General features: G+C 36.3%; 1 protein-coding gene across 7 annotated transcripts; it reads right to left on the bottom strand.

Moving 5' to 3' along the window:
• Positions 1-65: 65 nt before the first annotated feature.
• PDXDC1 (pyridoxal dependent decarboxylase domain containing 1) lies at positions 66-26,910 on the bottom strand. Of its 7 annotated transcripts, none has more exons than XM_004945067.5 (23): positions 26,745-26,910; positions 22,013-22,089; positions 21,288-21,353; positions 20,542-20,625; positions 19,505-19,651; positions 18,261-18,450; positions 15,694-15,762; positions 15,157-15,235; positions 14,299-14,383; positions 13,422-13,470; positions 13,213-13,314; positions 12,965-13,090; positions 11,256-11,306; positions 10,105-10,168; positions 8,900-8,988; positions 8,072-8,177; positions 6,798-6,969; positions 6,042-6,160; positions 5,108-5,229; positions 4,291-4,383; positions 4,112-4,208; positions 2,893-2,997; positions 66-1,975 (listed from the first exon to the last, which is right to left on the bottom strand). In XM_004945067.5, the coding sequence occupies exons 1-23, from the start codon at positions 26,763-26,765 to the stop codon at positions 1,710-1,712; spliced, it is 2,379 nt and encodes a 792-aa protein (XP_004945124.1). In that variant the 5' UTR covers positions 26,766-26,910; the 3' UTR covers positions 66-1,709. The 7 variants fall into 7 exon arrangements, 6 of the variants coding, with proteins under 6 accessions (XP_004945124.1, XP_004945125.1, XP_414728.2 ...); XM_004945068.5 differs by having other exon boundaries at positions 6,042-6,154; XM_414728.7 differs by having other exon boundaries at positions 22,013-22,086.

Here is a 26,910-nt window from a genome sequence, read left to right as displayed (position 1 = left end):
AGAAAGTTGCTTATGCTTAAAGTCTACTACAGCTTCTACAGGAACTTCATTCAAAAAAAGACTAATAATTTGAAGAATCTTTATTGAAACAGTCAGATAGGAGCTGAAGAATGAAGCTCATTCCACCAAAACTACTGGTTAAACAATTCCAAATATAAAAACATTAAAAAATAATCATTGTGGTGATAACTTTATTCCCCACAAATTACTCTTATTAACTTATTCATTGCACCAAAGAAATCACTGAGGAAGACTAGTCAACGTAACTGCTTTTGCACTTCAGAAAAATTGCACTCTGATTTATGTAAGTTACATACCCCAACAGCAAAATTTACCCATAGGATTTAGATGCTGAAAGTCAAATGAGGGTGACATTAGTATTAAAAAAAAAACATTTCAGATCACAGTTAATCCTGCCACCATTATCGCCATTAAATTGACACCCTTTGGAAAAAAGGAACAAACAAAGTTATAGTACTTCTGTATCTAGCTCTGTAGGGATTGAAAGATTTTCTCCAAAATCAGATACCTTGTTGCAGAGCAAACTTTCCAAAAGATCTTGTTTCCACAGTAGGCTTTGAAAACTTGCAAAGCAACTACACTAGATCATTTGAGGGCAGGGAGGAAGATCTGCGCACTAGCTTTTGATGTATCCAAAGCTTAACTTAAATTGTGCCTTAAGTACTCCTGGACACTATGAACTTGTCCTGTAGTGTAAATAAACCATATATTTTCATTTTATCTGTATATTTCCTACCCTAGGAAATTTAAAATTATTCAAAAGTGTTGAAATCAGCACAAATATAGTGGATTTTTTTTTTCCCCCAAGCTTTACTGTAACTATCTTTAAAAATACATAACAAGAAAAGTCCAGTTAATACTACATATGTGTTATAAGTGTCATGCAAAGGAAAAAAAATGTTGGTGATTCTTTTCAGTGATAGAAGCAAGAAACCATGTAGGCACGGAGAGGCACTATTTCTTTCTGAACTGCTTAAAACTCAGTAACTTAGTCCTGCTGTACTTAGAGCCTCAGCTGAACAGGTCAAGTCATAAAACAGCAGGAAAAAAAATGGGTGATGACAAAGTACAATTCAGTGACTCCTACTTATATATATATATACACACACATAAGCATCCATCCCTAACACTCATTGCACCACAGCTGCTTGGCAATGTTTTTCATAGAAGTGTTGAAAAAAAAAAAAAAGCAAAAATAGAACTAGGGTGACCAGGCTGTTTTACTGGAGAGGTTAAACAATTTTTTTTTTTAAAACACTTTTATATTAAAACCAGCAGTTTCTTAAAAATATACACATAAGATCAATTTACAATTATTGGGTGCAACTGTATTCTTAATTTCTACATGGCTGCTGAGTTAGCATCTACTGTCAAAGACTGAAGTCTAATTGGAACTATAACCGCCTGTTTTTCTTGACAAATGTTTACAAGCAGGCAGTTAATCTCACTGCAACTTTGTTGACACCAACATGTACAGAGGATTAAAGCAACTGTACTAAGTGTACAGTAAGACAAATCTTTCCTTTGTGGGGAAAATTTATATTTGTGCAAAATCTTAGTTAGCAAGTTACAGTAGTTATTACCGTATTAGTGTGTGGCACTGTTCACATTTTAAATGCATCATTAAAATACCCTACCTTCTGAGGCATGTCATTTATTCGCACAGTCTTAAATCCAGCATCTAGTCTTTATCTTTGACTTCCTTGTTCTTCTACACTTGTGCAGTCATTTAGTGATTTGCTGCTTTGAATGTCCTCAGTATCTTTATTTGTTGCCTGTGGCACCACCTTGGGCAGCAGCTCTGTTTTTTCTGGCTCCAGTGGTCTTTGCTCTTGGCCAGGTGACAGAGTTGGGGATCTCTGGTCCATCTTTTCCATATCATCACAGTGGCTGACTGAACTGGTCTCACTAAATGCATCAGAATTTCTGAGAGACCTTTTAAAAATTTTCTGACCTGTGAAGTGTTTGAAGAGAACAGTACCAATGATGGCATCAAATGAAAAATGTAGTGTACAGAAGGTAAATTTCAAAGAAAGCATCTGAATTTTACAACTACAAAGAAATAATTTTTTTTCAGGTGCTAACCTGTACTCTAAACATATAAATACTTGCTTCCACTTACACATATATATGCAAGGCAACAAGCATCAGTTATTTTATCCTGTGTACACAGAAACTGTTAAAATTCAGCTGATAAGCCCATTCCAAAGTCATTCTAAGGTGGAGAGTTTCTTTGAAAATCACAGGCTAGAAGCCAGCCAGAAGTTAAAAAGAGGTGTAAGAACTATGGCTTCCCTGACAGTCAAATCTACATTAATGACTAATATATTTAAACAGAAAATATCAAGGATTTAATAGCTCTTCACTCTAGAATGACTTTGTCAACACAGCATTAGGTAGTAACAGACAAGTGTTCAAATACACTAATATATTACTTATGTTTAATTTAAAACAAAACTATTGGCTTGTTTACCTTTTTTTTTTTTAATTTTATTTTATTTTTAAACTCACCCTCAGTATTCATAGAATGGCTTGGGTTGAAAGGGACCTTTAAAGATCACCTAGTTCCAACCTCCTGGGATAGGCAGGGCTGCCACCAACTATTCCAGAGAAAGATCCCAGACTTCACATGCACTTGGGGGGATAAAAAAAAGTCTTACGTACCCAGGAAGATGTTTTAGAAAATTTATTGTGGTGGTATTCTGTGCCATGTTCAAAACTACATTATTTAGGGAGGACTTAAGATCTAATTCCAGATATTATGACAGAAGGGAAAAATCATGCAGGTCCTCCAGTGTCACACACGTCACATGTGTGCTAAGGCCAGGATGTTTCAGCAAGTTTTAGAAATAAAATCATGTAGAAACTTACCAAGATGTTTTTGCTTTGTGAGGCTGGAAGTAGGAGTTGGTGGCGGAGTAATACCTGTACCTTGGGCTTTTGATACATACGTAGATTCTGTGGATTCTAGTGAACCTGCAAGTTAAAAGGAAGTAGCATAAAAGGAAGTAGCAAGTTGAATATAGACATGTTTTCTTTTCATCAGTATATATATCAGTATATATGTGTGTGTGTGCGTATATCTATACATACACATACATGTGTGCACACACTATATATATATATACACACACACACACAATATATATGTATACCTACACACTATATATGTAACAATCTTGTTTTAATGCAGGTTTCTGAAACTGCATGTCCTCAGTTAATCTGAAACTGCCACTTGACTGTAGCTGGTTTCTGAGTAACTGGGGACAAAGGTGCTGAGTCTTACGAAGGTGAATAAAGTTCCCCTCACACTCACTTCACAACAGTGGCACACACCCAGTATTCAATTTTCCCTTTTCTTCGAGGCTTGACACATCCCCAGCTGCAAGCCATGAATCACTGCACTTTGAAAAGATACCTAGTCATAAATGGTATAAGCATTCTCAGGAAAGCCTTACTGTTCTCTTCACTAAGGACCTTGAAGACAGTGCATTGAGAATAAGATCCCAAATGCAGTAGAAAGTCTTCCCCACTAGCTTATATATTTATACATGCAGCATTTGTTTCAAGGATACACACTTCCACAGCATGTGTGGGCAGCAATTGTTCCTCTATTGCCAATATCTAATAAAGCTTTTTTAGCATGATACAATATGCAGGAACAAGATTGCAAACTATACAAGGGATGAAATTAGGACTAGAGGGAATGGCTTCAAACTGCACCAGGGAAGGTTCAGGCCGGACATTAGGAAATACTACTTCTCTGAAAGGGTGGTCAGGCACTGGAATGGACTGCCCAGAGAGGTGGTGGAGTCACCAACCCTGACGTTGTGTTGAGTGACATGGTTTAATGAGAACTGTTGGTGACGGCTGGATGGTTGGACTGGATGATCCTGTGGGTCTTTTCCAACCTAGATGATTCTATGATTTTCTCATCAAAGTGTTACAGAAACAGTAAAGAGTATGTTCCTTTACAGCCCAAGGCTGCATTATGTCACTCAATCAGCACAAGAAAGCGTTGCAGTTTGAATATAAAACTGGAAACATTTAGAACGCAGCATGACATGGCTGCACATGCACCGAGTCCTACCTGCTGTTAAATTAAACGTTCTTCCTTTTGGTGAGGCTTGGAATGGAGAAAACCAGTTCAGCACAGAACCTACTACAGGTATTTGTCGTAGCAGTCCCTGCAAAGTCCGCAATTAAACACTGGTTGGTGAGCAAGGTAACCATGTCACAACAAGCTGTTTCATAACTTAATAGCCTTACCTCTTCAAGAAGTCGTTCTTCATTTGCTTTCTGAAGCTGAAGTTGTGCTTCCTGTATCCCTTTTCTAACAACTTCAGTCATGTTCTCCAACAACTAATGAAAACAGAAAGTACATCATCGTTACATATGTTACATGTATTTGAAATTGTATGTTTAATTCAGGATTGAGGATGTAAACTGAATAGTCAGTTGTTTTTTTTTTTCCTAATTTAAAACAGCATTTTATGAGAACTCTTTCATTACTATTGTAAATTAAAAGACATGCAGACTGATCATAGGATTTTTAAAAGTATATATATATATAATAGTATATATACTATATATATAAACTATATATTAAAATATATATATATACACACACACACACACACACCCCCAGAAGACAGAAGTCACATTTTATACTACAAAGGTCTAACAGCTTACTGGGTAACCAAAAGGTGGAAAAACAAAGCCATAGTTTTGTTATGTTCAAGACAAATGCCAATTTGCATAACTTAATATGAGCTTTAACATCATCAGAGTCCTTGGTGACAGGTGCTTCCTCCAGAATGCCAACAGTTTGTGACTGCATGTTAATAAAAACAAAATGAAAAACTGAAAAGATGAATTGGTCATCACAGCAAGCTAAACAACCCAGTGTACCAGGGGGCTATATTGTTTGCAGAAGGGGGCAGAACAACAGGTTTGCAAAACAACAACAAAAAAAAACAAAACCAACCAACCAAACAAAAAACCCACCAAAACAAAATCCCACAAACTGCCCTGAGGGTAGTAAAGAAAAACAAAAGATGCTGAGATGCTCTTTATTAACACCTACTCTTGAATTTTCTTCAATTTCTCTGCCTGTTGCTGCAATAGTTTCAACTAACTCTGACACATCCAGGTCCTCAGTTACCATGCCAATATAAACACAGTTCTTCTGTCCTCCAAATTCTGGGCCTGTGAGCATCGGGAGAATCAAGTGTTGGTAATACAGTGAGAAGTACTATCACAATACATTCTATGCACATTCTTATGAATCTAGAAAGCCTTATATAGGCATACAAACACATGCCCACTTCAGTAATTAAGTGCAATATCTGCACAGGTATAAACTATGCAGACAACAAAAGCTCAAATTTATGGGTCCTCAAAAACAAAAGAAAACAACATCAAAATAAGAACAGTGGGTATTTCATACAGCCAGGGAATTGCATATCAATGCTGAATGAGTTCAAAACTTGTTACTTTTTGCCATCTACCAACTTCTTGGTTCCAAAATTCTAGGGTACTTAATTTTTAAAGGCTGACTACAACCAAATTAGTATTATTACAGCTATAATGTAGCAGTATGTATATATAAAAGTGCTGCTAATTGTTGCAAAAGTTGCCTGAAGCTGTAATCTAGTCAGAGAAAACAGTGAACTGTTCTGAATAAGATCTATGTTTCACTAGATACAAAACTCCTTGACAAGCTTCAGTTTGTTTTCATATTTTCTGGCAAGAAACCCTTCTAGGTCTAGCTGCTCATAGGTTAATTTTCACATATATTGGTGAAAACAGTGCAACTTGCTCATGCTCTGCTCAATATTTATCAACTAAAATAGGGATTGACAGTTACAGATGTTGATTATAAATTAACTACATTTAGAGCAGTGTAATTCTGCATTATAATGAACTATGTACATGTGACCCACTGAAAGATCATAATGCAGCCATGAAGACAACTTGCTTTGAAGCTAATAGTCATATTTTTTTTAAAGTGCAGTTACCCAAAGAAAAAGTGAGATCCGACTCCAGTTCATTTAATTTTTTCAGAAGTTCTGTATTAATTTTTTCCAATTCTTTTTCTTGATTGTCATTGTTCTTCTCATCACTGTGATAGCTGTATCTTCAAATCAAGCCAGGAGAGAGTAATTTCACTTTAGAGTATATAAATAAACCCCACAGATCTAGCTTGTTTCTACAAAATTCTGTATTTTACAAACCAAAAGCTGAAAGCAACTTTACAAATCATGAGATTTGGGGCTGGGAGCAAGGGGGAGGCTGGCCAATGCAATCTTAAATGAATACAAGAGATTTCTAGGTAACATATTGATTAATTCCAGCATTTCGATTTTACAGAATCCTTCCCAGTAGTCTATATCACATGACTGGAATAGACACTTAAAGGGCTTTATTCACTATGTAAGTGAAGGATATGAACGTATATTATGCTTAGTATAATTAAGCAGCATTGCACATTACATTCTTGCTTAACAGATCAATATGCTGTCTCCCATATTAAAAATACTGCTGTAATTTGCTTAAAAAAGTAATTCAATAATTTGCTTAAAAAAGCTTTTCTTAAAATAAACAATATAAAAAGCTTGTTTAATTTAAAACCAAACACTGAAACACTTCAGTGGGGGCAAAGCCAGATAATTGCAAGGAATTCACATCCAAATTGCTACCAAAGAGATCATTTATTCCCTTCCAATAATGCACTGCCTATCCACACATAACAAAGAAAATACTGAAAGATATACCTTACAACACCTAATCCTGGCCAGCTGAGATCTTCAATATACAACAAGCCTACTGTTCTTCTCACTTCTTGCTCAAACTCCTCTCTCAGTTGCAGTGTACTTGTCAATACTGGTATCTTCATTTTTAAGCAGTCTACTAACTGATCAACATCTTGTATTTCAGTTCCTAAAACTAAAGAGCCTATGTATTAGCATGCAGTGAAAGTGAATGGACATGCATAGATGTCTGAATTAAACAAATAATCTGTAAACCACTTTGTAAGTTAATCATAATTTATAGATAGTACTGAAATACCTTGATCTGTATGTACCAAGGTCTTTTCTTCATTTATCTATGTACTGATAAATCAAAATGATCAGAGCTAAGGATTTCACAAAAATAAGATAATAAAAAAATTTGCTCGTGTTACAAAATAATGACAATATCTTTTTTCATTACATCAGTAGCCCCCATCAGAAAAATTTCTTTTAACATAGCTAAAAAGATAACAAATTAGTTCCTGTGTTTTCCTTTTAAAATGGTAAAAATCACAGCCTCATCAAGCAATTTTATTCTACAGATCTAGTTTCCCCATGTACACTATGGATCCTCTCACATCAACGTCATGCCTTCTGATAGCCCAAACCACCCCACAAAAGCTAGAAGGAACTACCATTCATCACCTGATCCTGATGCTCTAAGTTGCTCCATGCAGCTGCTAAGTCTAAACAAACTATGTATTTGGTGCTACCTTAAGCAAATTCTCAGCAGTTTCCAAAATGCAGATTTGTTTCTCTTTGACATCAGTAATTACAAAAATAACCTAGAGGTTTAGAAAACATTTATTCTACTTAGTTGTAGTTTAAACTTCAGTAAAGAATCACCTGTGTAGAAACATCAGGCATCTTTTCCTTGTGATAAGCAGCTGAGAGAAGGAAAGGCAGGGATAATTTATCCTTTGTATTTCTTGTATGACTCTCAGAAACAAAGAGTGTATCTCCCTTGCTTTTCCTAACAAGTTTACAAATATAACTAATAAAAATCTGTCTTGGCAGATGTAGTGAGGTCACATACAGTATTTGAGCCATCTCTAATGCACCTACTACCAAGGCACACCTGAAATGATAGTCAGTATAATTTATTGAAAATAAATAAATAATCTTCATAATAGGACAATACAGTAAAGTTTCTTGAGCGTATCTGCTTTTATACCTGATAAAAGATCGTATAGACTGATGTACAATTTTATAGCAAATTCCAGTTTTTACAAGTGGCCGAGTAATGTGAATGTTACCTGCAGAAGTCATTAATGGGCTGAAACGCACACATGTGCCTTCATCTTCCAATTCTACCACATCAATCCCACTGGCAGGAACCATCTGTGCCAACTGGTCTCCTAGCTGAAGAGAGATAAGGCACAGGTAAAGGAGTGTACAGATGTGACCTCACTGTCACTGACTCCGATTAGACACTTTGTACAGGAGAACTACTTGCTAAACAGTTTTCTGTATTTGTTAAAATCACCTCTGGTAAAAACAAAACAAAAAACTTCAGCTTGCCATTAACAAGACATAAATTGGACATATACTTAAAATCATGAATATTCAGAAGAAGCTGTAAGTCTGAAAAATTACAAAATTCTTCTACAAAATTGTTGAGTATGCCATGATTACTATGTAATTTTTCTAGAATAGGTATGTGCTCAGCTCTGTGAGCACAGGTTTCCCAGAATAATTCTACTAAAAGCTAGGAAAAAAAGCCTGTCTACTCACAACTAAACAAACACTGTCAATGATGTACCTTGCCAACTGAAAAGAATTCTGAAGTTTTCACATTTTCACACAAGCCCAAGAAAAACAGAACACTACTAAATGTTTAAGATGCAGTAATAATGTTAGTAAGAATTACATGTTAAAGAAAAAAAGAAGCATGAAAACAACTGTTTCAGAGCACATCTTCCTTTATAATCCAAAATGTCCAGCAGATTTTGCTAAGGACATCAGATCAGAAATAATTACTAAGCTCATCTACCAAAGGTTTCATTATAACTGATGAACCCCCGCAAGAATTAAACTCTCACTTATTTTTTTTTCCCTAAAGAGGAAAAAAAATCCATTCTTACCCACTGATTGAAAGTGTCATAAATGTGTCCTTCATTACTTATTACAGGGTGCTGAATAGCTGAGGTCTGTGCAGCATGTGGTGTTAGATCTGACTCAAAAAATACAAGAATCACAGAAGGGGATTTATATTTTCTTAATTAATCAAAAAGACAACCTCAAGCTTAGACAAAAAATGATTACATTTCCTAGGTAACGTAACACATCTAAACTATGTACTGAACATGAAGCAGACTAATGAGAAATTATTAAACAAACAAAAAAAATTAGAAGTCAGTTGTCATAGCATGCAGTAATGTTTAGTTTTAAAATTTTGAAATTCATTTTTAAGGATTTATTTTTGTTTCAAACTACACAAACATAATAATAAGAATTTAAAAGCCCATTATACACACAAAATATGGAGAAGGCAGCCAAACATTTTACATCCTTATATTTCAGGTAGGTGACTTCTGCCTACATAAAGCTGTTCAAACAAATGCATCTATGTAAAAAGCAAGTCATTTTACTGGTCCAAAATGGATTTTTTTTTTTTTTTTTTTTAAAGTTTTCTAGTAGTCAGTTGCCTCACCCAACCAGGTATCTTTCCACACTCTGTGTATGCATATACAAACAGCACAATCCTCTGCTGTAGCCAAGAGGACAAAAATTCTCTTTTGGGAGAGCACATCCAAGGATGTTCTCTGCCCTGATCCATGTTTGGTGTGGCTCCTGTACCCATGACAGTATTTAGAGACCTGTTCCTAATGGTATTCTGCTATTTTTTAAAACTACTATAACAGAAAACAGCAGTAAAAGAGAGAAATGCAGCTCTTGCAACTAGCCACTACACATTTAAAAGAAACAGGGAAGCCTCAACAAAAACCAGTGGAACATCTTCCCTCATCAGTACCTTCAAACACAGCTTGCAGTTTATGGGAGATGATTAATAATCTGCTCTCATGATCAAAATCATATACAAATTTCAGTCAAGATAGTAGAAATGACTCACTGTGAAAATACAGAACAATGCGGTCTACCTAAAAAACAGCTGTGTGGTTTTATCACTAGATAAAATAATAAGTTAGACAAGAGAAGTGTGCTATATATAATCTACTAATTAATAACTTACCTAATAATTTATCTATTAAAAAAACCCCAAGGAAATAAATAAAAATGCACCATCACCACCACCAACAACAAAAAAATCCAACAACAAACCACGTACCTCTATTTAAATACTTCTGAAAGAACTTGAAAACCACCACTGGTGAACTCAGTTCATCTTCAACCTTAACAAAAATAAAATACTAAATATATTTTCAAATATTTTTTAAGATTTTTTAAAGATTTACCAGATCATTTTGTTCTGACTGCAGTAACAATGTTCATACTATCTAAAAAAATAGAAGTTAACTCTTCAGGAATGCAAGTAAGTATTTCAGTAAACAATGGAAAATAAATAATAATTTACAGCATGCTTAACTAAACTTTGATCACCATAAAGCAAGAGAGCAAGCTGATTTAGCTTTATGTATCCTTGGATATTTAACATTTAAATAAAATTTTCTTCAGTATCATCCCAGAATCATTGTGGGACGTCAAGAAAGTTCCATCAGGAATAACAATAAGATAACTGATTCTCAGTTTTGGGTAGGAGAAACACACTAGGCAACCTCTGTAAGCAACTCAAGACATAAGAATCCTACAAATGCAAGGTTTATTCAGGCAGAAGGGGCAAGTGCCACAGTAACTTCAACTCTCAAAGCCACTAATACTCCAGTAAAAAACACCTTTGCAATAAAAGGATTATTGTCACTCAGAATGATCCTAAAAAAAAAAAAAGGGAGGGGCGTTACACAGAACATCTCACAAAAACTGAATTTGGAATTAATACATTAGATGTAATTTCCAAAACAAATTCTGTTGTAAATGTTATCCTGGCTGACAGTTTTGCATGTAATTTCCCAGGTTTCACAGCATTATCTCATGGGCAAGATGCAGTCAGAATCTATGAGGTTTAAGGAAAATGGTTTCGTAAACCTATTATCAGTTTCATAAATGTATCACCAGGAAAATAAAAGAGGTATTTTAAGCAGAAATTAAATCAAGGTCTGGAGACAGTTTCTGGATGTCAGCTCCACTGAGCACAAGAGTTCACAGTGAAGGAACAAGTACAATCTAGAGGTCACACAGAACCAAGCTACGTAATTTCACTGAATACTTTAACTTAATAAAAAAAGATTCCAAGCGTCTTCAAAGTAATTACTACATCCTAAATAGTATTTTTAGATAATGTCTTTTGAGTCAAAAGTTATTTGTATCTTTTAATAGGTAAAGACTAAACTATACAACCAAAGTATTAAATGCAGACTGTACCGAAGTTTTAATGAAATCCAGGTTTTTCAAGTTTTCCAGCAACCTTTGACTCTACAAGAGAACAGCAGAAGGGAAACAAAATAAGGACCAAAAAAAAAAAAAGTACTTCTAGAACACGAAAATTATTCTGACAAACTTTAAGTAGTCATCAGCGTAATTTCTATTTGCAAACAAAAGACAGTGAAGTGTAGAAGATCCTTTCAGTTCTTCTTTATAAATTTAAAGTTGTAACAGGAAAATGTTTTCTATTTCTAGTGAAATACAAAATGCTTTTCATTGTCTTAATGTATTTGTTGACAAAATTCTAGATATACTACAACCGTTGACTAAAGCACAGTGCGTAGATGTGAGAAAGTTAACTGTTCTGCTAAAACAGCAACTGTTTATAATAGCTTTCTAAACTATTTTCATTACCAAAAAAAGACATTCTTACAGTGTGGTTTTAGGCTATGAATAGGCTATTACAAAAGCTAAGATCACTCTTAGATGCCACACACACACACACACACAAAAAAAAAAAAACCACAACCACAGCTTAATGACTAATGATATTTTGTCATTCTGGTCTTTCATGCCAGTAGTTTCTTCAATAACCTTTACAGCAACTTTCCACTTCCCACAGCCTTTTAACCCCTCTCTTGATTTTAAAGAAATGCTACACTTTTAAACTACAAATGTTTTGTATATAAACAAGGCATTTCCTGACACACACTGCATTGGACTATATACATATATATATACACATATATATATATATTTTTTTTACTTAAGTAATGACCTTACTTTGAGAACAGTGCAGTTGCTATTGTATTTGAAGAAATGTGTTGAGGTTCTTTTTTGTTAAGCTTTGTAAATTTACTATTACTTGAATTCATGGAATGGCCTGGGTTGTAAAGGACCACAATGACCACCTGGTTTCAACCCCCCTGCTATGTGCAGGGTCGCCAACCACCAGATCAGGCTGCCCAGAGCCACATCCAGCCTGGCCTTGAATGTCTCCAGGGATGGGGCATCCACAGCCTCCTTGGGCAACCTGTTCCAGTGCATCACCACCCTCTGAGTGAAAAACTTCTTCCTAATATCTAACCTAAACTTCCCATCTTAGTTTAAAACCATTCCCCCTTATCCTATCACTATCCACCCCTGTAAACAGTTGTTCCCCCTCCTGTTTATACGCTCCCTTCAAGTACTGGAAAGATGTCAAATAGTGGAAGAAAATTAAGTCTTTCTCTGAGCAGTTTTCAAGCAAAATGTTTGATATAGAAGAGTGACAGATGATTATGCAGTTTTACAATCTAGGAAGAACAAAGATTAAGAATTTTACACATAAAAACTAATGAAATGTACAAACTAACAGCACATCCCTCCCTTGAATGTTGCTATTCTGCTTTCATTACTTATGCACGTGATATATAGTAACATATGCTATGCTGTCAACAACTACAATATTTCTAGCTGATTCCTCTACAACACAACATAATGATAAAAAATATGTATTAACATCTATTATCAAAACAGTCCTGATTGTAACAGTGTTCTGTGATAGCTGTCTGGACATTACTTGTACTGTTGCTGCTTATTGGGCTTTGTTTCTGCTTGGAGGCTTGGATTCTTAAATCAGATCATGAAGATACTCAGAACATTCTCCAGGCCATACACAGAGAAGCCAAGTGGCCATAATCACAGTGTATTAACAAGATGCTGCTTACTAGTTGTGAAGCATGCTTTATCCTCTCCACAATCCCATCATGGCCTAAGTACTGCAAGGAGAGCCAGAGTGGCAGGGCACGAAGTTTTTCTACAGGCTGACTTGATGTCAGCCCAGCTACTAAGGACTAAAAAGGAAACAAAAAACTGTGATTAACATTTTTTCAGTTACTCAATTTTTGCTAGATTAGTGGCGATTGCAACTAAAGTCTCAATGTCTTGAGAATGGTGATTGAAAAGCTGAACATACCAAAGAAGGATCCTCATGTTTGTAGAGTGTCACTGCAGGTACAGCTGGCAGACCCAGCCAGGAACCCAGAGTAAGAGTCATGCTGTCACATTTCGTGGCCGCCTGAATTTTATTACAATCAGCAGAATATAAACCACATGCATTTTGATTAGATCGTGACCTTAAAGTCTACAATGCATTATAAGGTTTCTAGATATGGTAGAACATACCAGTACAGAAGAGGAGACATAACCCAAAGCCAAAGTTGCCAAATTCACACTAGAAAAATAAAGCAGTATTAGCACATATTAAGTGTGTATTAAGAGAGTGTTTTAATCTTCAGTTTGAATATGCCATGTTAATGTGAAAAGGTGGTCATTTTTGTTCATACACATAAATAAAGTTTTAATGAATTGTGGAGTAGAGGTTGCTATTTGGAATTCCAAGGTTTTAAACCCAAAAACAAAAATCTGTTTCATCCTAAAAATTTGACCAACCTTCAGGGAAATCATCTCCCTGAAATTCTATCTGTAATTCAGCAGCAATTTAGAATCAGAGTCATACAAATATGACACTATATAATGAAATACTGAGAGAAACTGAGTCTCTACTCCATGCTCAAAATATATAAGAGCACTCGAATGCTCAATAACATTGTCTGAGTTCTTCCAATTTCTTTTCCTTTTAGTTTAAAATTTCTCCCAGTTATGTTGCATGTTGCACATGTGGCACTCTTCTTGACAACATTCATTGAAGTAATGACACTTCTACCTCCTTTCTCATTCTCAATAACCACTGTGTAATGCCTCCCTGAATGGTCTTACAAAGTTCTCTTTTGTTTGTATTCCAAGCTCTTCAAAGCAAGGGCAGGTAAGTAAAAGTAACCCATAACCTATGCTGAAATAATCACTCCAATTAATTATTCTTGTATACATAAAACAATCTCATACAATGACAAAATTACAACCATGTTAAATTCTTAATATGGCAAAAATAAAGATAGTCTTTTGGTCTTCCACTAGCTGGTTAGCCATAAAGCTATGTGTTGTTCATCAGTTGGACTTTTACATGAATACAGTTTATAAATATACATCTCAAGTTTCATACCCTTCTACGTGGAGCCACATATTATACTGCTCACAAAGTTCCTTTAGCCGCCCAAGTTTATCTGTGTGCCCAGCACCTGGTGTTCCTTTGTTGAAAAGGAAAAAACGCAACAACAAAGTATAAGCATGCAAATTAGGATTCTACATAAGAGGACCTCCTGTACTGTTGCCAGAAAAGTCACAAAAAAGAATAGGAAGGAAGATATTTAAGAACAGTCACCTACACAATATTCATATAATTGTGACATATGAACAATCGGTATTCTGGATAAAATTAAAGATGCTAGCTTTGTTTGCCAGCACATGTTAGAAATACTATGAAAACTAAATTACCTAGACACGCATAAGGTTTTTTTTTTTTTTTTAAGGTATGACTTCAACCATAAGAATGGAAGCCAAGATTAATGTCTAAGACACGTATATTTATTTTTAAGTCCAAAGCAAGTAAGCCACTTCCTTACGAGCAGTTTTGTTTAATTAAATAGAGAAAAATGCAGATTTTAAAAGTAAAGTTGATGGCACATCTATCAAAAATTATGACATGTTAACAGGAAATTGACTTTCAACAAGATCTGCACACATTAAGATGAGTTTTAGTTATATTAGTGCACCATCTGATGCAAACAGAACTGTAGCAGTACAATCTTGTGAATCAAATTCTGTGATTCTGTGAATCCAGTTTTGAATTAGGTAAATAAAACTCCCTCTGGACAGATAAATGTGTGGTCATTAAGATACTTCCTGATATTTCTTGACATGCAGCCACTAAACTATTTAAGAGAATGTACTTTTATTTCGGCTTTTATATATATTCATGAAATGGTATGCCTTTTTGCTATTGTCTGTCCAAAGCACTTACCAGCATTAGCCACAAGCAACAAAGGCAGTTTTCCGCACTCAACATCATCTTTAATCAATCTGTCCAACAAAGCAACATCCTGTTACCAATAAGAAAAAGATATATAAGTATGTGTATCAAACAATAGAGATTTGTTTTTACTGAACTGGAAAAATGTGTTATGAGTGAAAAGGGACAGCATACTGAAGTTATGAAAGGTGTTCTCAATGTCCTCATTTGTGGCTTGCAGTTTCTTCTCAAAAGGTTAAAAAAAAAAAGGTCAAAAAAAGCCTTTGTGAAAAATACAACATAAATACGTAGTGGACTTTGTAAGCATACCTTCTACTATTAGTATTCCAGAAATATTGGACTAAAATGTGTATTACTATGTATCAAAAAAAAATACTCAGCAAATTACAAGGCCAACACGCAAGCTGCTGGTATTTTAGGAAGTTTTGTTTATGGAAGACTTAGAGGCTGAAAAATTGAGTGAACGTCAATAAAGTTGATAGGAAAAAGATTATTAAGGAAAAAAATTCTTTGGGAAGACAAACTCACCATTTGATGCTGAGATCCAAACATAGTGTTACAAGGCACACGGCACATGCAAGAGAGGGGTAATCCTAGCTGCAATAAAAATGATGGAAATTGAGCAATTCAGACATGCTTCAGGAGAATGATTTCAAATGTTTGCAGAAATATATATAATAAGGTACACAAAAAATAATAAACCTGATAATACAAAGCTGGGTATTACATCCTGGAAAAGGATCTTACTAAAATTTATAATTAAATAATTAGCAGAGGAAAGAAAGCATATGGGGAATTGAGAACAAACAGCCCCATACAGTCAACATCTGTTTAGTACTTGAAATGCATATAGCATTTCTAATTAGATACCTGTGCCCTGTAGAACAGCCTAAACTCAAGCCTCCTTGGACAGCCTTGCAATTAATACATTCTACAAGCATGTCTGCTTTCTGGATGGACCAAATTCCACTGGAACTTCACAGACACTTCACCTCAAAGCACAGAGCAAGCTGCCTACTTTGGGCACAGTGCTTAATTCACATTACTAAGTTTGAAGCTATTCCTTTGCTATGAAGGTAAATTTCAGATAACTTTTCATGATTAACATGGCAGAGGAAGAACGAGAGTCTCTTATACATTTTAACCTTTAACCTGGAAGATGACAACTGAAATCTAGTTGATTATACTCATCACTTTGTACAGAAGATTTAGCAAACTAAGATAACTACAGTTACAGACAAATTTGTACTTACACTTTCACTACACAGAAATGGAATTAATGTCTGATTACTCAATTGTAATCAATGTTCCAATTGTGTACTCGACAACTGTAGTGGAAATGCTAAGTCACAGACTGAAGTGGTGATTGAGCACCTGGTAGGAAGGCAGGGTCAACCCAGGGGAGCTCAGGTGCATCTAAGACCAGACCTCATTTAAGGGCTGGGAGTGGAGGCAAGGGTATCTTGCAGGAGATCCCTGCATACCTGAGGCCATCTGAAGGTAAGCAGCTTTTTTCCTTTATTTCTCTGCCCACAGCCGTTGCATTTGAGCAAATCTCCACTTGCTGCTTGCCTAGGACCTTGCTGCTCTGCTATCATTGCTGCACTTCCCGTTGCATTACGACATATACCACTTATCAGTCTAAGCTAAAACAGCATCACTTAAGTTCAGTGATCACCTGATAAGGACAGATAACCATACCACCAAGAGATGAGGCACTAGTGTTATTAGCAATCTCTGGTCTGTACTCAGAAGCAAAAGGCTCCCAAAATACCAGTTCTTAGCAGCATTTTTTGCATCAATTTCAACCAGTAACTACGTGCAACATTTTGCCTGAATAGACAACAACTTTTACCACTTAATTCTCAAGTTATTTGCCCACTTCCTTCTTTGGTATCGACTTTATTTCTCTGCAGTCAACACCTTTAATAACTGAAGCTGACTGCTGCCAATGTTTTATAGTTTTGACATGCAGAATTACTAAAGCAATGCTAACACACTGTATATTCTCATATTACTAGCTTACAGATATTCCATTGACATCAAAGTATAGTCTTACCTGAAAAACTCTTTTCTCCTCTCCTCCACATTGCTACTGTTTTTACCATGGGAGAAAATTAAATAAATTCATAAAATCACTCAAGTTATGCTTTTCCTAGAGTCGAAATTGAACTCTGACACTCAGACTTCACTGTTCAAGATATCTCTCTTCATACCCTCTTTTAACAGGCACAGAAATCATTGTTAAGTGTCCTGGTTTTAGCAGTATTCCATATCATGACATCACATGGCAGGCAGTCTGATGCTTAAGCACGGTGCTGGGTGCACTTCCTGCGTGCTGGGCTTTCTAGTAGCCTCAGCTATTTCACAAAAGAGTTTCAGCTCTGGGAGGTGTGATCTTCTGACTCCAGACTAGGGGGAAGTTTTCTTATCTTTTCCAGGAGGCTAGCCGCGGAGAGCCTGCTGATGAAGACTCAGCCTGACTCTCTCTCTCTCACCCCTTCAGTTAATTTTTTGGTTCATCTGATTTATTATTCTGAATTATTCTGCATTATCTCACATTCCTCTTAATAAATCAGTTTCTCCTATCTCAATCGGGTTTATTCCTCTTCCTTCCCCCTCTCTGTCCCAGGGGGAGTGAGGGGTGTTGCATCATTAATTCTTCAAACTGCGACAGTAAGTCTCAAAAACATATAGTAATTTAATAAAGGTGTAAAAATCTATTATGTTCATCAAAAGACAATGCAGAGATGAGACTGAGGGTAATCTTTTCATGAGGAATACTTATCTGACAGTAGCTATCAAATGCATGGAAGAAACAGGAGAACTGCAGAGACTGCTCAGCTTGTATGGGGAAACACGCATTCACTCAACAAAGCAGCACTGGGAAAAATCTCGAAGAAGGTCCAGTGTACATCCCGGGCAGACACATAGAGAGAAAACTTTCACTGGTCCCAACAAGTTTACAAGACTGCTGACAGTAAAAAGCACGAGTTTCTTGCAGGAAGCCTGGATATATTTGTTAAAATCTAGATTTCAAATAGGCAATGTGAAGACAGCTAAGTTTTACTGGAGCCCCACATGATTTACTTTACCTGATTGCAAAGAGCTTGTCCCAAGCCTGTTCTCGCTGCAGAACTAATGTATATAACAGGCTGCTTAGTACATAGCACATTAAATCCTTCTACTGTATAGTCTTCGTAGCATGTGTGAATAACAAGTCGACAGATTTTTAGGAGACCTTCACGATCATCTTCATGATAATAAGCTGACCCATTTTCATACCTGTAAGAAAAGCTGAGTATGACCAAAAAAAAAAAAAACAACCCACAGACCAACAGCCAATTTAGTAACTAAAGTAACACTGACCAGTGAAAAAGTTCACAAAAGACAAAAGACACATCCAAGCAGGATAAAGCACAGTAGAAGGAAATTGAAATTTTGTTGAGACAAGCTGAGATTAGTGAAAAACAAGCAAAATAAAGAGAAGATCAGGCACAAGCAGTTGAGGACAGTCCCTCAACTGTCATCAACTACAGCAAGCAGCAACAGTGGAAACAGTAGATACATAAATTTAATGAACAACTTACATATGAGATTTTTCCTTTAGCATTTTTGGTGCAAAAAGTAAACTTGTAGTCTTGCAAAATTTAAGAGTTGCATTTGTCTACAAAAGTTTTTTGTTTTTTTTTAATCATTTCATCTTGCACAACACACAACAGTAACACACCTGTCAGTATCATGAGTGATAAAATGGGATTTTTGTTTATTTTTTTCTTCCTGAAGCAAAAATAAATAAGGAATTGCTAGTCAGTGAGTCTCTTCCTACTCTAACAGCCCCACACAGATGATTTCCATTATTCTTCTCTTGTGGAACATTATACTCATCATATGGCATAAAACAAGCATTTATCAAAGATCTCACTGTATTTTAAGTTTTAGTAGTATTACCTGCCACACCAAGAAAAATGAAATAGATCCAGGAACAGTAAAGGAGAAGTTTACTGAATACATCTTTCAAACATATAAAGTACCTCAGTACTTCACAAACATACGCCTCAAAAAACAAGAATTCAACTAAATGATCAACCACTTATGTCTGCAACTGTACTTCGGTCCTTAACTCTGCCATACAGCCATCATATCAGGATTCTTATGGCAACCATATTACTAACTAGTTCCTGCCATCTGGCATCTGAAAAAAAAAAAGAGATGTGTTTTAAGACCTCTCAAAGATTACTTGCAAGATCATGACAGAGGCTTCTTTTGCTGAAAATGCACGTATTTTTAAAGAGTTACTCCTGCCTAGTCATACGTAAGTTTTTCCTCAGAAACTCACCTGAAAAGCCTGCAGAGCCAGAGAGTAGTATCAGAAAGGATCCTTGTTGTGAGCTTCCTCAGTCTTTCCTTGTCCAGTACTGATATATAGGCAGCCAAACTATGTCCCAGTAGAGCCATGTGACCCTGTTCACCAACATTTTGAAGTCTGCAAGCCACAAGAGAGAAACTGCCAACTAAATACTAGTTATGAATGTTACAGTAACTATATATTTGTATATTTTGCTGTACTGGTAGAATTTGTTGACATGGAATTTTCAATATTTATCAGAGAGAAATACAGTATACCAGTCACCCTCCCACTGTTGTACATTAACACAGTGAAATGCTAGTATAGACAACACTTGTGCTTCACTTGGCTGAGCTGCTTATAACACATCCACTTCTTTTTTAGCCATTTAAATAAAATCCTTATAGTAATTGAAGGTTTATTGTAATCAGCGGGAACTGACCTTATCTGCACTGTGACTTGAATCTTCATTAAACAAATACCTTTCTCTCCTTATGCTGAGAAAACTCAGGAAACTTATTATAGTTAGAGGTATAGTTTTCATTAGTTCTGTTTTTTGTGTTTGTTTTTTCTTCTTCAAGCTGTTTTTAAATTGTTAACTTCCAATAATATTCTACAGATAAATCAGCATAATTTCCATTATCCTGGAAAATGGAAACCTTTAAAAAAAAAAAAGTACTACCTCTCCCTGTAGAGCTTGCTGGTATTCAAAGATACGTAAAACTTTCAGATTTGATATAACTTTCAGAAGGGAAAAAAGCAAAGTGAGCTGTCAAATCAGAAACCATTCCCTTTTACAATTCAGTTTAACAACAGCCCTAACTAATTTAAGGCTTTATAATTTTAAGAAAGCCAAGAACAGCACATTATTCTACTTCACTATAGAATGTAAGTAAGTAGCCATTAAAAAGTCACGTTTGCATGCCATTTTTACACATTTAAGCATTTTAAACTATAAGTTCTGTAACAATCACAGAGCATAAGAAAATCAGGTATTTTTCTCATATAAATATTCATATTGACTTTACCGGTAGGCTTGTGAAGACTCCTCTTCCTCTTCACCATGCATTAGGTTCTGAACTAACTGAAGTATGCTCACCATATCCTGGCCGCTGGTATACCAGTGAGGGAAAACAAAAAACACCAAACATTAAAAACAACAACAAAGCAAGCACCATTGTCTAGCAAGGAGGCCATTTAAGACACATAGGTACTTCAAACTGCTTTCCATTTTTAGAAAAAATTCAGTAGCTCCAATTCAAAAGAAATTCAGTTTATGTACCTAAAAGACTTCAATAAATTTTGCAGTGTTTTCTGAAGTAAATGTTTTCTCCTCCAGAGTGAAAAGTACAGAAAATTTAAGTCTTAGTTTTCAGATGCGATTATCTTTTCTGCCATATGCACAAAAGCTCCATACGATTTTTTCAATGGATGTGCCAAATGGATTTTCTCTTGTTTTTAAAGCTTTCTATTTTATTAGTCTCAGTTATTAATTTATCAGCTGTGTGTTCTAGTGAATCTTTCTTCTATGTACAGGTATATTTACATTTAGCCTTAATCACAGCTATATACACCAACATTCCATTTTTTTTTTTTTAACATTAGTTCAAAACTTCAGTCACCTAGGAGAAGTAATCTTTCTACCTTCATAACTATAGAAATCGTCACAAAAAGTTGTTGCAGTACCTGAACTGGTAAACATTCAGAGGTGTTATGTGTATTATACTTATTATAACAGTTATAGAGCATTATCAAAAAAATACTCATTGCTTACCTGCCTTGCAACGGTCCAGGAATATCCTTCCGTGCATACTTCTTTTCATTTTCCTCCTCCACTTTTCTAAAAGACACAAGAACAACCCATGTATTTACTTCTTGTAAGTCAAGGTCAGCTACAAAACACAAATACGTACTCATATGTTTGCAAACTATTTCACTGAAAACACTAAATCAGGTGAGACCAAAAAAGAAACAGTCAAAGAAATGCAGGAAGCAGAAGGAACCTCTGTGGATCATCAATCCAACTAAGCCCCTACTAAAGCAGGTGACCCACAGCAGGGTGGCACAGGAGTGTCAATGTGGGTCTTGAATATCACTAGAGAAGGAGACTCCACACTGTTCCAGTGCTCTGAAAAGTTTAGCCAAGACTGAGTTAGACCTACTACATTTTGTTTCTTGAGTTCTTTAACAGAAAATGCTAAAGTCTCATATATGAACACATTAAAAGACTTGTACAGCAACAGGAAAGTATCTAATATATGTGACAAACAGACTCTGGATTTGCTCTAAATATTACAGAGCAAGCACAAAATATATAGAATTTTTTTTTAAATTCTTTTATTTGCGAAACAGCAATTTTTGTAGGTGTAAGCTTCAGAATACAATACGACCTTAAAATACTAGGCAAATTAATTCCATCTTGCTTTATAATAATAGCATTTATTATTAGAACTTGCGCACAAATATTATTGTTTTGTGGTTGTTATTCTCTGTGTATACCTTTGACTGTCTTCGAGCATCTTCATGGCTTCATTCAGATTCTTTCCCATTTCTGCTAGAGTAGGGTCAACCACCTGCTAGGGAAAAGAACAGAATATTAATTACCTTACTTCTGTTCCCCCAACATCCTCATTACAAACTCACGTAATTTGTATTTGCTTAGAAATTATTTGTTGTATCAACATAGAAAATTCAGAACATAGAAAATTCAACTATTCAAAATAGAAAATTAAAGCATTCTACTAATCTAAAATAGCTAACCCAAAACAGAAATTGATTGTGATGTGGATTTTATTACCCACAGATGCAAATTCTGTCTCCACTGATACAAGTTGCAGGGAAGGGTCAGTGTCTTCGTATGGAACAGATAAGGGACGTTCTGCCAGACTTTGTATTGAATAGATATGGGAGGTTCCAGGACTCTTTGTGTGGAATATGTATGTAGCTCTGGGAAGACCTCTGAATGTACATAAACTAACAACATTTTTGTGCAAGGTATGTGTGATAGGAATAGAGTAGCTCCCATGCATCCAGGGCTGTTATTAAAGAATGCCTACTTTCTAACAATTCAGCTCAAGTCTTAGAGAGTTTTCTGATCAACCACTTTACAGTAACACCACAAAAAGTCAGAACTTTTTCAAAAATCCTCCAGAATCTGTACATATCTTTTTTGGATTCTGACGAAGAATGAAAGAACAAGCATTGGAGGTGGAAAGAAAAGAAGAAACACAAGGTGTTCAAGTAAGCCCTTGCTATAATGTTTTAACAACAAAAACTAAATACGCGCCATTTTAGCCCAACTGAATGATTTTTTTTCTTTAACCATTCTTCACTATGAATAAAACTTTAATTATTCCCTTAAATACACAAACTCACATGCCATCCTCTTAAAAAAACAAATATGCTAAGGAACACCATAACCCTTCTACAGAGTATAGAAAACAGAACAGTATCTTAAATACAAGTCTTTCAGTGGCAAATCTAATTTAGAAATTCTCCTTTAACTTCACCTGGGAACTCACGTTTCCGCACCAAAAAAAGACATTCTTATATTCTCAGTTAAGTTGATTGAATTCTTTAAAGCCACGCTACACCCTGACAGTCAACTCTCATGGTGTACAGATTCTCATTAATAAAAAAACAAACACAAAACCAAACAAATGAATCCAAAAAGCCAAAAGAACCCTCTAGCCCTTCTGTCATATTAGTAACAAGAAAAAGCAATGAAAAAAAAAAAATAGACCAAGATCAGTAGATAAGTTCAACACTGACAGTGACCAGCCTATTCTGATTTTTGCTATTTACTGCCTTTAAGATGTACTAATCTAATTCACTACGGTTAATTTTGAGAGAGGTCTGATTTGTGGTTATGTTTTTGTATTCTGTAGCTCAGAATTTATTATTTTCAAGCACTTCGAACAGTAAAATATTTCAGGTATTATGTCAGTATTTCACATCTCATGGCCACTTGAAAACAGGGGAAGTGCTTATCTCCAGTTGCGATAAGACTGATCATTAATTACAAATTCAAAAGTGAGAATGCAAGTGTTTCACAACTTACATTTTGAACTTCTGCCGGCTGTACACAGAAAACGAATGCCAGAAAGGGAAGCTTTTAAACAGTCTATGTAAATAAATGCGTACAAAGACTCACAGATGTCACACAGCATTTCATCAGAAGTGTGCCTCCTTTTCCCCCTTACATTATTACATTTGCCGATTAAAAAGTTTTACTTCTGAAAAATGAATACTGTTCTCAACTATAAATTAGTCTCAAAGAACAATCAGTATTCTTTACCCAGAAGAGTACTGCATTTATTCCACAGGCAAAGAAATACCTTGGGTAACAAAAAAAGTAGCAGTTTCATTACCGGAATGAAAAAGGCACCATATTAACGCAAGGCTTCTGCTTACAGGCATCTGTTCTTTCAAACTTTACCACTTCCTTAATGTGCAGCACAATTGCAGACACATCTGCTGCCCCAGGTTTTCCATAAAATTACCAGGGTGCCATGGTAATTAACGCCGTAATGAGAGACAGAAATCACACGCTGAGCGACAAATACAAACCACTTTTTTTCACATTTAAGAAAAGCAGCATTGTGGAGTGGAACGTGATGGAAAGCACAACAAGAGAGGAGAGCAACAAGATTCCAGGCCACATCGAGTGAGGATTGACTCAGACACAACAGTATGGGGTATAGAAATAAGAGCAAGAAACTGCTTACTTTTGGAAGACCTGTAAGGTCTTCAGATATGTACAGATCTCCAGAGAGATCCCTTCACCTCCACTGCCAGCCCTTAAATGAGAGCTGGGAAGGGGTGCATCCGGACTCCACCCATTCCAGTCACTCACTGCATTGCATCGCATGCAACTGAGCTCCCCTAGCTGGTCCTGCCTTCCCACCAGGTGCTCCATCACTGCTTCAGGCCATGACTTAGCTTTTCCACTACATGGAGACAGCAAGAAGATGTAAAAAATGTCTTTTTTTTTTTTTTTTTAAACCAAAGTCACCTAACTTGAAACTTAAAATGTTTAAATCCTACAGGAGATTGCTTACAAATCACAACACACATGGAGACAACAACAACAAAAAAAACAGTTCTACTGCTACCCACATTACTTAAGTTTAACTCAGGCTTCCAGAAGAATTATATCTTAAGTTCACCCAAAGAATATTTCTGAATTTCATTAAGAAAATAATCCTTATGATACACAATATTCATATACTAGGAAAAAAAAAGTCATGCCTGCTGATAAAAGTTCATTCAAGACCATTGGTGTGCACACCTGTGTTGCAGTCTACACGTTTTCCTCACAACCCTATCATAAAATGTTTCCAATTCTCAAGAAATTTATATTCTACTTACATAACTTAATTTGTATGAAACTAATGCATGTAGTCAATTGATGTCACCCTACCTTTTTGCTAGTTATGTGATCCTACCAAAATGACTTCTTTATTGAAGAATTTTAATACAAGGCATAAAGTACTTATCAGTGATACTCCAGTAAGCTGTATGTTTAAGTATATAAAAAGAAAAGAATCCACGGTTCAAGTAAAAGGCGCTCAGTTGCATTTTGATACTGTTTAAACAAGCACAAGGTAAGTGGTTGCAAGTTCGCTGAGGATAAACATATTCCAACTTGGATGACGAATTTCAAATTGATTTAGAGGAACGCTTCTTACATATCATGCACAAGACCAACTAAAATGCAGATTTTAGTGACTTACAGCAATCAACAACTATCACAAGAAGGTACTAACTGCAAAGTGCCAAAAAGATAATAATTGTACTATGATATTTACTAAATAGAGGACCACAGTTTTTATCATCCAAGGACAAAAAAGCCATGATAAAAACAAAGTAAAACAAATGACAGCTCTTTACAAATATCTATTTATTTGTGCATACTGACTATCAAGCACATTAGTTCTCAGAGTCGTCACTGTTTACAAACTACAACTTACATCAACAATACAAGTAACCAAAATGTGGACTTCATTAAGAAATTTAAGCATGTAATTCTTGCATCGCATTTTCCTCGCTGACAGTAACCTAGTCCAATGAAACTTATAAGAAGTTTGTCAGTAGAGCATCAACATGCTTTCTTTAAAGTCAACTAGACTTAAGCACAACAAAGATCATACTCCAAACTGCTGTGCTCAGTTAGATGTTACTTCATTAAGCTTCCTTAAATAAGCAGCAGTCAGTGTGATTTTTGCTAGAGCCAGTAAAGATCTAAAGTTTTTCAAACCTGCCAAAGCCAAGTCTCAAATATTGCATTTTTCATTTTCATTTAAAATAGCAAAACGTTTTGCTACCAACTCACTAACCACATCAGGAAGTCTTTCTGAATTCCCTTTTTACTCATTTTACAACAGCACAGCCTATGCACACTTGTCTAGCTGATTCCAAAGATTACATAGCACTGAGCACGCTGAGTACAGTAAATGATGTAAAGAGGAAGGGATACATTAACATCTTAACTGCATAAAAAATAAATTATTTCAAATAAATCCTGTCTCAAAGACAGTGACAATGGCGCTGAGCCACATACAAGCAGTCATAATATGAGCAGCCCGTTCCCTTCCAGGAAGCGCAGCAGGTACAGTAAGACACAGCACAAGCGTGACAGGTCCTGGGTAACCGCTAGGTTCTCACTGATTCACAGTGACTACAGCATAATAAATTTAGTCAGTTACTTATGCTATGACAGAATCAATATTTGCTTAGTAGAGTACACAGGAGAGCAAACCTGGGGCTGCAAAAAGCTCCAGGATAAAATGAAAAAAAAAAAAAAAAAAAGAGAGAGAGAGAGAGAGAGAGAAAGTCAAATATTCTCCTGCTGAAGCCTAACATTCCCAGAAAATACCACTCATCTTATTTTAAGGGAATAGAAGAGTTCCCAAAGCGTTTCGCTGGGCACGGCCGGGCAGCAGCAGGGCCCCGCCGATGCTTCAAGTTCCTCAGGCTCGCTCGGCACAAACCAGGCGTTAAGCGCCGACGAAGCGCGGGCACGGCCGCAACCCAGGAGCTGGCGATGCGCAAACCCAAGCTCTCGCCAACCGCCGGCCCCGGCTCTCTCCACTCAGCCCGTCCCATCGAGCGACGCGACCGCCGCGGCCCGTTCACCTCTCCGGACCGCTCGCCTCGCAGGCCCACCGCGAATCAGCGCCCGGCCGCTCGCAGGTGTCCCGGCCCCACCTCAGCAGCCGCCCACACAGACCTTCTCCAGAGTCGCGTCCATAGCCGGCGGGATCTCCGCTGCACGCCGCCTTCCCACCAGAAACTTCCGCCTCGGCACGGGCCGGCTCCACGCTGGCAGCGCTGACGAGGCCACAGCGGGAGGGACGATGAACGCATTCACCTAGGGAACGGCGCCGGCACGCCCT

This window comes from Gallus gallus, chromosome 14 (genome assembly GCF_016699485.2).
Source record: "Gallus gallus isolate bGalGal1 chromosome 14, bGalGal1.mat.broiler.GRCg7b, whole genome shotgun sequence".
Classification (NCBI taxonomy): Eukaryota; Metazoa; Chordata; class Aves; order Galliformes; family Phasianidae; genus Gallus; species Gallus gallus.
This window is presented reverse-complemented; position numbering and strand designations above follow the sequence as displayed.